Raw genomic sequence first — 13284 nt, 5'->3', positions numbered from 1 at the left:
TGACTTGGACTGTTTGATGGACTCTGATACCTCTATTTCCACGAAAGTAAAAGCCTATTGAAACTGCAGTGTCTCTGTATGATGATTTGTGTGTTCTCCAACACAACTCTCACAACGCTTCTCTGAATGCACTCGCTCTCCCAACGGGGAGCTTACCTAACACCACTTGTGGAATCACATCTAGAATCATTGTTTTCTATTATTCAAGCTTCACATTTAATCTGTCTCTTTCATTGTTTCATCTCTTGCTTTCTGACATGTCACATATACCAAAAATGTGAACTGTTTCTGTAACCGATAAAAAGATTGGGGCCCCTGTCACAGGTTCTTTTAACTATATACCCAGCTTGGTGGACCTGAAACACATAAGAAAGGGTGCAGGGTTTCCTGCCTGAGCAGGGGGTTGGACTAGAAGACCTCCAAGGTCCCTTTCAACTCAGTTGTTCTGTAAGAGCGAAAACACAGGTCCCTAGACAAAACACACAAACACACTCCTCACGCTTCTCCACAGCTGCTCCCACCTGCATTCCTCCTTGTGAGTATAGTTGGAGGAAAACATCCCTTTCTAACTGCTCTACTTCCACACAAAAATACACACCTCCTTTCTGGGCAGACGGCTGTCTCTCTCACAGACCCCATAACGGAGACTTTTCCCTTTGCCTGAATGTCTTGGTGTTTCCTATTTTCATGTGGGCAAAGAAGCCCCTTTGCAAAGGGAGAAGCGTCTCTCTCAAATTCAGGGTCCAAGTTCTTATCCGCTCCAGGCCAAAGTCGGGGTGCCGGAGTTTGGGGGCCAGAGCAGGGACTGCCTGAAGAATCTCTCTCTAAAGGACGATGCAGAGTTACGGATGGGCTGCCTGCAGGGCCTAAAATGGAGGGAGGCTCCCTGCAGTGTTCTTAAAATGGCAGGTGGCAGTCAGCCAAGGGGACCTGGCTCAACGTGGCAGACGGGTCTCCCTCCCTCCACTTGAAGTGGACAGAGCGCCAGTCCCTCAAGGCCTCCAGGAGACTCTCAGTCGTAGGTGCATCTGCAGCCGGTTTTCAGCCATTGGTGAAAGCTTTGTGCAACTTCAGCAGATCTTCAGCTCAAGGAAGGAGAAAACCATTCAGCATGTTGAGTCCTCTCGTCTTCCCATTGTTCTCTTTCTGCGTTGCCTCCAAAGTGAAAACTCAGAGGAAGGAAAATTGTCCTCTTAAAACCAACCAGTGGGGGTCTTTGCTGGAAAAATAAATGTGGGGTGGGAAATAATTTTCTCTTGGCTATGAAAGCAAAGCCTCCCAAATAATGATAATAATATGTCTTCTCTTCGATACAGTTGAATAAAAATAACATTACAGTGTCAACTTTTTATTTTGTGTATTTAATATGTACTAGCCATTTCTTTGACAACAAACTTGTCTAATCCACAAAACCTAAAGTCAAAGTTTCATTTTTTTTCCTGTGTCAAGCACAGAATCCAAAAGCAATTTCCAAGTAGAAACAAAATTAGACGTATTCTTTTCTTCGAAGTATTTAATCTGTCCATTTTTGCTGCTGCCAACATAGATAACATTGAAGTTCCTTTTTCCCCACAAAGAAAAGCCTCTCATTTAAATTTCATATTCATTTTGACACTCTTTTGTATTAAAATATGAATCTTATTTTAATATTTAAAATGTGCAATTTCTAACAAGTCGTTTTATTATTAATTGATGAAAAGGATTTGATGGGATCATCAATGCAGCCCCATTACTAGTTCCCCAGTTCCTTGAGATCCCAAAGCCTATTCACACAACCATATTTTCTTTATATTTTATATTTTATATTTTATATTTTATATTTTATATTTTATATTTTATATTTTATATTTTATATTTTATATTTTATATTTTATATTTTATATTTTATATTTTATATTTTATATTTTATATTTTATATTTTATATTTTATATTTTATATTTTATATTTTATATTTTATATTTTATATTTTATATTTATATATGTGTGTGTGTGTGTGTGTGTGTGTGTTTATACTTATACCTGTTATCTTGTACATGTTCGCCAAACTAAATAAAATAAATATAAATGAAAAAAATGAAGGACTTCTGAAGAATATCAAGGATGGGGATCACATAAGAAAAGGCTTGTCTCTTGGATCCTACTACATTAACAGCCAAGACCCCCAATATGGCTTTTCTGCTAGAGCTGGTGGGGTGGACGGATGTGATTGGAAGAGGAGGGTCTCATTCCACGAAGGGCTTCAAAGGTCAAAAACAGGACCCTGAATTGGACCCAGAAGCAAACTGGCAATCAATGCATCTTGTGGAGCAGAGATTTAAGGTGTGTCGTTCTTGTGGTGCATAATAACTGCCCACATCACCAATTTTGTCCTAGCTGAAACCTTCCAGATGCTCTTCTAGGGCAGCCCCATGTAGAGGACACTTGAGTAGTCCACCCGGGATGGTTATATACATTTGACTAATAAATCAATAAACTCTGGGCCTCCCTAAGGAAGGAGTCTGGAGAGGCAGGGGGTGCATATCTGGGTCAACCTGGGTCCCCAGATGAGGCATGTGGGGGAGGGCTGTGCCTGGAGAAAGAGGCCCAGAATGCTTGGGCAGGGCAGCTCCCTCCCTGAGCCAAGGTGGCGCAGTGGTTAAATGCAGCACTGCAGGCTACTGCTAGATCAGCAGGTCAGCGGTTCAAATCTCACCGGCTCAGGGTTGACTCAGCCTTCCATCCTTCCGAGGTGGGTAAAATGAGGACCCAGATTGTTGGGGGCAATATGCTGACTCTCTGTAAACCGCTTAGAGAGGCCTGAAAGGCCTATGAAGCGGTATATAAGTCTACTGCTATTGCTATATATTGCTATTGCTCCCCTTCCTCTGATTTTCATAGGCAAAGGCTGCCCTGAGCGGCTTCAGTCTGTCTCCTGTTTGGCTCCTTTCCAAAATCCTTGCTCAGGAACCAGCATCTCATTTGCCAGGGATTCTCCTGACCCACAAAGTCCAGATTCACACAGTGGACGTAACTGAGTCAATAACGCACCTAAGAGATACCTTTCTATAACCTTCTCACATTATGTTACCTGCAACCTTGGTGAATTTTGCCTTCTGGGACTTGTGTTTATTGTCTGTGGATCCCATTTGCATGAGATGCTGCACCATAAACCGACCAGTCGATTAAAACAGACGAAGGTTACATCTGCTCATCCTGCAGATGGCCAGTTTCCAGGGACTCACCAGGAATCGGAAGGTCCCCCTAATGTCCTTGGCCTTCTTCAGGGGTAGAAATACAGACGGGTGAAAGGGAGGCAGAAGGTCCCTCGGTCAGCCAGAGCCTCCGTTGGGTTCTGCTTTCCCTGCAAGGGCAGCCAAGAAGTCAGGCTGGAAGGAGGGACGAAACTTTCAGCTGTTTATTTCTGCAGAAATAGAGAGTCTCCCCTTTGGGTCAGAGGTCCAAATCTAGCATGTTGTGTAAAACACGGCTCAGATATTCAAACAGAAAGTTTGTTATTTACAAGAAATCTACGTGAATTCTTTCACAGGATTAGTATTCGCATCTGGTCATTTACATTTGTCCTTTTGGGCACAAAATTACATTTGTTGTACTTAAGAGAGTGAAACCTTCCTATCCTATCATTGTCAGGAATTGCCTGTCGCAGGTCTGTAGTTTGTCTGTCTGCCTGTCTGACAAAGAGAAAGGGAGCTTACACAATCCAGCAGCTAATTGGATCAGTTCCATCTTTCGCTGGCTTGTTTCTACATGATTTGGTTAATTTCTGGCTGGCTTGGTGCTTAAAACAGTATTTGAGACCTTTTCTTCCGATGGGATGGTTTCTCCTTCCCCCACCTTTGCTAATTGAGAGGAGAAACGGCAAAACTGAAGGCCAGCAGGGGGCGCCAATCTCCAGCTCATTCGTGTTTCTGGAAATTCTTAAGGCTGCCTTGTTGAGACTTTCTGGATCTGACACATTTTCAAAGATTTATATTCCTTATATATATAGAACAAATATTATGTTCTATATTTTACATTTTTGAGCTATCAAGCTATCCCCTCCTCCTTCCCACAGACAGGGCCTAATTTCCACTCTGTACATGCTCTGTGGAAAGGTGACTACAGAAGAAAGATGATTCAAGCCCTGAAAAGACCATTGGATGTTTCTCATACTTTGTTCATGATAGGAAATGTAAAATCTACTGAATTTGGGGATCATAATTACTGTAATCGGAAGAGAGATTTATTATTTTAGTCCAAGGAGCCTCCAGAAGAGCCGCCAAAGGAGAGAGCAGCCATCTTAATTTATTGTGGGAAAAGAGAAGAGTTTGGAGCTTCCTAAAGATTTATGGCTTCCCCAGAGAAGAAAAGGAAACAGGGAATTCATATATTATATTTGATACCTCTGGCATTTTCCCCTAGAGAGAAATGTCTTCGCCTTGAAGATGCCACAAAAAAGCCTTTGTGCATTTTTATCCAGAGCGAAGATCTGAGGTAAAAGACAGAATCATAGGACTGGAAAGGACCTCAGAGGTCTCCTAGTCCACCCCTCAGATCCAGGCAGGAGACCTAATACAATCCCACTCTGACAGTTCTCCAGCCTGTTTTTGGAAACTTCCAGTGAAGGAGCACTCAGAATTCCAGGATGTCAGTTATTCCACTGAGTAATTATTCTCACGGTTAGAAAATTTCTCCTCCTAGGTTGGATCTCTCTTGAACAAGCTTCCACCAGTGGCTTCCATGTCCTGCTGCCTGGGGCTTTGGGGAAGAGCTGAATCCCTTCTTCTCCGGGACAAACCCTCAAGTGCTGGAAGTCAGTTATCCCGACACACACAATCCCCCTCCCCGCATTTCTTCTGTTCTGTCGGCCTGGCATACCGAGCTCTCTCCATGGTCCTCCATGCCCTTCAACCTTCCTTCAGCGTCTTTGTTGCTCCTCTCTGCTCTCTTTCCAGGGTCTCAGCATCTCTTTTGAATCCTGGAGACCAGAAGTGGAGCCAACACTCCAAGGGTGGCCTCACCTCTGCAGGATAAACCGGAAGGATCATTTCTCGGCTTCTCTTGATCTTCTCCCTCTGTTGATGCAGCCCAAGACTTCGCTGTCTTTTTTGGCGTCTCCACCTGATCTCCCACTGCGAGGGGCTGTGCGGGGTCTCCCCTCCCCCCAGGCCCAGAAAAGGCTCCCGCTTTTCCCCTCCCCCCAGTTCCGCCCCTCCCCCCAAGAGGCGGAATGCCTGGAAGGGGATTTCCTGGTGGAACTTTCGCTTTTCCTTTCCCTCCTCTCTGGCCGGTTGCGCCTGGACGTCTGCCTAGCAACAATGACGACTTGAGGGTACATTTTTTCAATTGGTTGAGCTTGGCCAATCGCCGGCTTCCTCTGGATTGTTGCGTTGTTGATCGTCGGAGTGAGTCTCCATTTCCCTGCAACTTCGAGAGCAGGGAGGCTGGTTGAGGATCGCGGGTAAGATGGCCGTGAGCTTTGCGCCCCTCTGGCTCCTGGTGCTGCTGGCGATCGCCCAATGGGAGAGTTCCGTTGGTGAGTCTCTTTGGGGCCTTTTTCAGCCCCTTTTTCTTCCAGGGACTTTTTCTCTCTCTTCCCCCGAAGAGTTTATTCCCAGAAATAGAGTCCTGCTTCGGTCCTCTTTCTAGTCCGCTCCCCCTCCCCACTTTGGCCATTTTGAGATTAGGTCCCAAAGCCTGGATGGGACTCTGCTGCCTCCCCCCCCCCCACTTCCCCAGGAGAGCCCCTCTGGGAGCAGGACAAGGGCGGCCCCTCCAGATCTCAGTCAAGTCTATCTGGGCGCCCCCAAGCTCAGTCCTTTCCCTCCCCCAAAGCGGAGATTGTGGGAAAGCGGCGTTTGCAGGTGATCAGGTCAGTTCACAAACCTCCTGGCTGCCTTCGCCCAACCCCTCCGCCTGGGTCCTCTTCCCTGCCTTTAGCTGGGATTCGTGGCTCTTGGGGGCTTCTGGTGCTGGGAGGATCCGGCTTGTTTCTGGAATCGGTTCCGTGTCTTGGCAGAGGCTGCTGCAGTGGAGCGATCCGGGCTCAGATTGTCCTGTGAATGCAGCAGGATGAGAGTCTGGATAATAATCTTCCTAAAGATTCCTCCTTCCTGGGAAATCAAATGATATATCTCAAATGAGAGATATAAACGAGACTGGAAAAAATGGATTGACTATATACAAAATAAATACGGGACTAAGAAATTCCAGTTAGCCTATGCTTAAGATCAGAAATGATTTAAATTGTTTAAAGTTAGCTCAGCAGGAAGAAGCTAAGATCAATGTAGAGATGTCATTAATTTCTTTATTTCTTTTTTCTCAATAGATTTTAGACTGTGTTTGTTAAAAATCCATACCGTATACGGGTTCTGGGAAGTGGGGGGGGGAAGGAGGAGGGGGGTTGGGGTGGAGGGTGGAGGGAGGGAGGGGTATACATTAGGATAGACAAGAATTTGGTGGTAAACTAGAACTATTTTGATACACAAAAAATTGTACTCCGATGTCTCACAGATTAAGGAATGATGAAATGTTTGTTTTGAAAGAAAATAAAACTTTGGAAACACAGGGGGGGGGGGAAAGATTCCTCCTTCCTGGTTTTCTCCCCCCCCCTCCCCCGCTAAAAACCTTTGATGTTCCTCGATCAGGACTTTGCATGTCAGAAACTGAAATCCTTTTGTATGTTTATCTTGGATTCCCCAGAGGGTTTAAAGGTGACAGGATCCTCCACACAGAGGCTGAATTTAGGGAGAGGATCCCAGCTGAGCCCCCCCAACATGATTGGTCTCAGCAGGGACCCCCAAGAAACCTCAGTGGGGGTGGGGGCAGGGAGGGGAGGCCCCATGGGCTTCTGGGAAGAGCGGAATTCTGGGAGTTGAAGTCACAATTGACCCAGAATTTAAGCTTTAAGAAGTTTACAGAGTCAGCATCTTGTCCCCAACAATCTGGGTCCTCATTTTACTGACCTTGGAAGGACGGAAGCATGAATCGATTTTGAGCCAGTCAGGATCGAATTCTGTGGGTGGAATTAGCCTGCAATGCTGCATTCTAACCACTGGGCCACCCAGGCCTTTGCCTTGGACTGGGAAGGACTGGGAGGCCATACTGGAGGGAATGGGCAGTGGGACTACAGGCAGTCCTCTACTTAAAACAGTTCATTTACTGACTGTTCAAAGTTGCAATGTCATTGAAAATAGTGAGAGAATGACAATTTTTCACACTTATGACCAGTTTAGCGTCCTCATTGTCACATGACTGAGATTTGGATGCTTGGCAACTGATTCGTATTTATGACGGTTGCAGTCTCCCCATATCACGTGACCCCCTTTTGCAACGTTCTGACAAACAAAGTTAATGGAGAAGCCAGATTCACTTAACAACCAGGTTATTAATTTAACAACTGCAAGGATTCATTTAACAACTGTGGCAAGAAAATTTGTAAAATGGAGCAAACCTCACGTAACAAATATCTCACTTAGCAACAAAAAATGTGGGCTCAATGATGGTCATAAGCCGAGGACTCCCTGTGTTTATTTCTTTGGGCTTTGGAGGTCCTGCCCTTTTCCATGGAGACCCAGGTTCTGCCCAAATAAGTCCCATGAAGGATCCCGAAAATGATCTTTAAAATCTTTGGTGAAAGAATTTCTCCTCTGAAGAGCTTTCAGAATGGAGACCAAAAAGGGGCCTTGGGGATTTTCCAGTTTAACAGATTTCCCAGCTGCATTTTATTCATTTTATTTTCTTTTTATTCCTGTAACCTGGTTAGAAGTTGTTGTTTTTCTGTTCAGTGGGCAGCCTTAGAGTCTCTTCCCAGCTGAGCCCCCACCCCCACCCCCCATGGTTGGTCTCAGCAGGAACTCAAGCAGCCCCAGTGGGGACAGGGGGGGGGCAGGGTGGAGAGGTCCATGGATTTCTGGGAATGAGGGGAATTCTGGGAATTGAAGTCCAAATGGCTGAGTCTGAGAAACTCTGATTGAGGCCTTTACGTTGAGAGTCTCTGATCCTGTGAAGGGTTGGAGAGCAGGATCCCAATCCCCTCCCGAGGAGGCTGAGGGGCATTTCTGCCTTTCTTTGGGCTGGCAAAGTGCAGGATGAGCCCCAGAGGAGGACGAGGGTCAGAGCAGCTTCTGGGGAAAGTGAAGGGGGAGATTCAGAGGAAAAGCCTCCGGGAATGATGGTTCTGGGGCCCTAACTGGGTGGCTGAGATGGAGAAATCTTGGGATAATCCCAGTGAGATTCCCTGTGGAAGGAGGGGGAGCCCCTCGGAGTCCTGGGTTCAAGGCCGATTCCTGCTCAGATGGCTGAACTCTGGGAGGGGAGGGGGATTTTCCAGGGCGGTGGGAGAGGGACAGGAGGAAGATTTGGGAGGCTCCGTGGCTTCATTGCTGCTCCCTTCTCTGCCCTCTTTGCCTCCCCATATTGAGGTTAGGGTGAGGGTTCACATTGGCCTCTGGTCTCACCCAGATTCCCCCTCCCCCATTTTATAACGTCTGCAGCTTTTCACCAGCCACTTTGGCCCCCAGTGATGTCAATGGAAAGTTGGGGTTTCCTGCTGCTTTTGAGCTTCTGGGGGTGGAATCCCCTCTTTTACCCGCGGGGTCACTGCAGCCTCCTTGGGGCAGAGACTCAGCAATCCAGAAGGGGGTTTGAGGGAGGCCTTGCTGGAAGAGGGGAGGACACAATTGGGGCAGGTGAAGTTTGGGGGACCCGATCTTCCCCTCCTCTCTCACCCCACACTTTCCCTGCCCTCCAACCCTTCAGGCCCCCCAGAAGCTTCTTCTTTCCCTCTCAGTCACTCATTCCCCCTCCTGCCTCCTCTCCCTCCATCTCCCCCTTCCTTTTCCCCTTCCTCCTCCTCCCCCCAGCTCTCTTCTTCTTCTTCTTCTCCCTTCTTCCTCCGCAGAGCCTCAGATGGGAGCCTCCATGGGATCTGGGTCCTTGACTGAAGCCCCCTAACTCTTGTCTTCTGGCTCCCTTCCAGGCGCCTCCTCCCACTCCATGAAGTATTTCTCCACCTCCATCTCGGACCCCAGTCAGGGGGAGCAGCCCCACTTTGTCACTCTGGGGTACGTGGATGATCAGGTCTTCGTTCACTACGACAGCCACAGCCAGAAGATGCAGCCTCGAGTCTCCTGGATGGAGAAGGTGGGGAAGGACAATCCCCAGTACTGGGACAGAGAGACACAGAGAGAACGTGGCGTTGAGGAGGGGTTCAGAGTAGACCTGGAGACTCTGAGGCATCGCTACAATCAGAGCGAAGGTGAGTGATGGGTCTGGTGGCTCCTCCGGCCCCATAATCCCCTCCCCAGGAACCAGAGGGGGGAGAAAGGGGGGTCCCTTCAAAGGGAAAGGCTCCTTCCACACCTTTTGAAAAGACTTTTTAATATCTGTTTATTCTTTTCTTTAATCAATATAAGATTGTCCTTGTCTCCATTGCTGACGATAATTGCAGTTAATGGAAACGTGTTTAAATTTCTCAATTTCTCTTTCTGGATGTTGATATAAACTGAGGTTAAAAGAGACCGAAATCTCCCCTCCTCCCATGACAGTTGGAGGGTCCTGGGTGGATCTCCTGCTGTGGGGGAGGAAGGGGATCACAGGCCTCTCCCCTCCCTGAAAAAAGGGCAGGTGGATCCTAAGGAGATCCTGGGGGAAGCAGATCCTCCTCCTTCTCTCTGTTTCCACCCCAGAGAAATGAGGGATCTGGTGCAGATCCACCTGGGGAGACTAGATCCCTTTCCTTCTCCCCCTTTTTGGGGGCAATGAGGGAGGCCCAAACGCCAGGAGCTTCTCCTCATCCTCCAGTTGGAAGGAGAGGCCGGGGGGCCCAAATGGGGTGGGGGCTCTTGGAGGGGGGATCAGAGGTCCAGGATCCTCCCGATGGTCTTGAGGGGGAAAGAGAGGAGAGGAAGAAGCCTCCATTTGGGGCCCTTCCTGAGTCCCTCAGAGCCTTCCTGGCTTCCCCTCCTTGGTCCCTCAGGCTGAACTCCTGCCCTGCCCTCTTGGAGGGGCTGCCCTGGATGGGGGAGGCTCTTTCTTCAGCATAGCCCCCCTTCTTCTGCCACCTTTGGGGGGAGAAGATTCACCTCCAAGGAGCCTCATTTAGGAAATGGGATGGAAGGAAATGTGTGTATAGCTAAAGGCTCCGAAAACCTTCTCCACAAACATCCCCCATTTCCCCTCCTTTCCTCCCAAGAGCTCTGCCAGTCCTGCCCCTGATCCCCCAGGATCCCCCCAGATCCCTCCAGGCCCCCTGCTGGCCTCCCAGGGGATCAGAGCTGGGCCCAGAGGGCTCCCCCTGGTGGAGGAAGGAGGAAGGAGAGCGGCCGGAGGGGAGGGGAGCCTCCTTTCCAGGCTAAAGAGCCCCCAAGGTCCCAACCTTCCCTCCAAGGGAGGCTGCTTCCCCCCTCCCATCACCTGGGTCGCCTCCTCTGGACCTTCCCCGGCTCCCTCCTCTCCTTTCGGAGGCCTTTGGACCACAACTGCTCCCAATACTCCAGATGTGGTTGCTCTGCCTTGATTCATGGAGAGGCTGTGTGACATTTGCCTCTCCTGTGTTTTCAATACTGTTTTAATGATCCCTGATGTCCTGTCAGCCTTTTCAATTTCCTATCTGATTTTTACTAAAACTTTTCAACAAAAAGATAAAAACTAATGGAAAGTAACATAAGGAAAGAAGAGAGAGGAAGGTTTATAACTTCACAGCAGTTATAAACATAAATATATTTTAGCCTCTCTAAAGCCTCCTTTCTGAAGCTTTTGACCCTGGAGGATCCCTTGAACTATTTTTCAGATGTCAGGAAACCCCCTGAACATCCAGGCTCAGAGATGGGCCAGAATTCTTTCATGCGGAGACCTGTAGAGATGCATTAATAGTGTTCTTACATCAAAAACAAAACTTGCCTTTTCAATGTGATCCCTGTGCTTTTTTTGTGCTGCACAAATATTCAATTCTGTGCCAAACCTGAGATAACACATTTCATCTTCAAGGGAAAGAAGACAATTTCTGTCTTAGCTTTTGATGCTTCTGAAATGACAGAATTTGTTCTCAGAAGTTGAAAACTGCAGCCAAATATTTAGTGCTTTCCTGTGAATGGCAGGAGATTCTTCTTGGACAGAAATCAAGGACTATTTTTCCCTTGGGGAGATCAGGGAATCTCCTCTCGAGGGAAGGATCAGACTGGATCTCCCAAGGATCTTCCTCTTCCTCCAAAGGGAAGTTCTCTGGCTGAGCAGAAGATGCAGAGAAAGGATCCCCCCACCTGTCATTCCTGGGTGTGGAGAGGAAAGGAGAGGACTGGTCAGTTTAGTTCAACTCTACTTCCAGGTGGTTTTCCCTTAGATTCCAGGGTTCCTGGCGTCCTTCCTCCCTCTCAAGCCCACACAGGAGTAGAAGCAATTCAGGATTTCCTTTTGGTTTTCTTCTAAATCCAAGAATCTCTTCACTTGAAGTCGAAATATCTTCTCCAGGGCCTTCCAGAGCCTGTAAGCTTCAAACTTCATTTCAAAGGTCAATAACCCTTTGGGTCTCCAGATCAGACTGGGCCACTTGCTGCTGTTTTTTATAGGCCGCCCTTTTCCCTGAGGGGACTCAGGGCGGCTTACAGTCAAAAAGGGAAGGGAGTGTCAGACAATACAAAAAGAAATGTGCACAAAAGTAAATTAAATAGTAAAACTCAACATTCACTCAACATTCGGGAGGGGCAAAAGTAAAACTTATCCCCAGGCCTGACGGGCTAGCCAGTTCTTGAGGGCTGTGCGGAAGGCCCGGACGGTGGTGAGGGTACGAATCTCCACGGGGAGATTGTTCCATAGTGTCGGAGCCGCAACAGAGAAGGCTCTCCTCCGAGTAGTCGCCAGTCGGCACTGACTGGCGGATGGAATACGGAGGAGGCCAACTCTATGCGATCTGATGGGACGCAGGGAGGTAATTGGCAGAAGGCGGTCTCTCAAATAGCCAGATCCACTACCATGGAGCGCTTTATAGGTGGTGAGTAGAACCTTGAAGTGCACTCGGAGATCGACAGGTAGCCAGTGCAGCTCACGGAGGATCGGTGTTATGTGGGCGAACCGTGGTGCGCCCACAATCACTCGCGCGGCCGCATTCTGGACTAGCTGAAGTCTCCGGATGCTCTTCAAGGGCAGCCCCATGTAGAGCACATTACAGTATTCCAGCCTGGAGATCACAAGGGCTCGAGTGACTGTTGTGAGGGCCTCCCGATTCAGGTAGGGCCGCAACTGGCGCACCAGGCGAACCTGGGCAAATGCCCCCCTGGTCACAGCTGAGAGATGGTGATCAAAAGTCAGCTGTGGGTCCAGGAGGACTCCCAAGTTGCGGGCCCTTTCTGAGGGGTATAAGTTTTGTCCCCCCAGCCTGAGTGATGGTATGTTGGTCAAATTTTTGGGAGGGAAACACAACAGCCACTCGGTCTTGTCTGGGTTGAGTATCAGCTTGTTTGCTCTCATCCAGTCTTTAACGGCTTCTAGACCCCGGTTCATCACGTCCACCGCTTCATTGAGTTGGCACGGGGCGGACAGATACAACTGTGTATCGTCCGCATATTGGTGGTATTTTATCCCGTGCCTTCGGATGATCTCGCCCAGCGGTTTCATGTAAATGTTAAATAGTAGGGGGGATAGGACCGACCCCTGCGGCACCCCATAAGTTAGGGGCCTCAGGGACGATCTCTGCCCCCCCACCAACACCGACTGCGACCTGTCCGAGAGATAGGAGGAGAACCACTGCAAAACAGTGCCGCCCACCCCTATCTCCCGCAGTCGTCGCAGAAGGATACCATGGTCGATGGTATCGAAAGCCGCTGAGAGGTCCAGGAGAACTAGGATGGAAGCATGGCCTCCATCCCTAGCTCTCCAGAGATCATCGGTCAATGCGACCAAAGCGGTTTCTGTGCTGTAACCGGGTCTGAAGCCAGACTGGAAGGGGTCAAGATAGTTAGCTTCCTCCAAGGTACGCTGAAGCTGGAGAGCCACCACCTTCTCAACAACCTTCCCTACAAAGGGGAGGTTGGAGACTGGACGATAGTTATTAAGAACAGCTGGATCCAAGGACGGTTTCTTCAGGAGGGGTCTTACCACCGCTGTCTTGAGCGCGGTGGGAAAGTACCCCTCCCGAAGAGAGGCGGTAACAACCGCCTGGATCCAGCCTCGTGTCACCTCACTGCTGTTGGCAACCAGCCAGGAGGGACACGGGTCCAGTATGCAGGTGGAGGCACTCACAGCTCGCATAGCCTTGTCCACATCCCCGGAGGCAACTTCCTGAAACTCAACCCAGAGATGGTTTGCCAAGT

General features: G+C 48.6%; 3 protein-coding genes across 8 annotated transcripts in view; 2 read left to right on the top strand and 1 right to left on the bottom strand.

Moving 5' to 3' along the window:
- The window catches only part of LOC116503374 (major histocompatibility complex class I-related gene protein-like), a 556717-nt gene that overhangs the window by 268111 nt on the left and 275322 nt on the right, over positions 1–13284 (bottom strand). The window lies entirely within an intron of this gene.
- Positions 1–13284, top strand: part of LOC116503392 (H-2 class I histocompatibility antigen, Q9 alpha chain-like) — a 76273-nt gene that overhangs the window by 26321 nt on the left and 36668 nt on the right. For 2 of the 4 annotated variants that reach the window (XM_032209787.1, XM_032209790.1), the window contains exon 2: positions 8958–9236. In XM_032209787.1, coding sequence (XP_032065678.1) covers positions 8958–9236 — 279 coding nt within the window. Of the gene's footprint in view, positions 1–5364; positions 5514–8957; positions 9237–13284 lie in introns of those variants that run through there. The other 2 variants (XM_032209789.1, XM_032209788.1) reach the window with 2 other exon arrangements.
- LOC116503386 (H-2 class I histocompatibility antigen, Q9 alpha chain-like) overlaps positions 1–13284 on the top strand; it is a 504076-nt gene that overhangs the window by 482289 nt on the left and 8503 nt on the right. The window lies entirely within an intron of this gene.

Source organism: Thamnophis elegans, chromosome 2 (genome assembly GCF_009769535.1).
Source record: "Thamnophis elegans isolate rThaEle1 chromosome 2, rThaEle1.pri, whole genome shotgun sequence".
NCBI classification, from domain to species: domain Eukaryota; kingdom Metazoa; phylum Chordata; class Lepidosauria; order Squamata; family Colubridae; genus Thamnophis; species Thamnophis elegans.
This window is presented reverse-complemented; position numbering and strand designations above follow the sequence as displayed.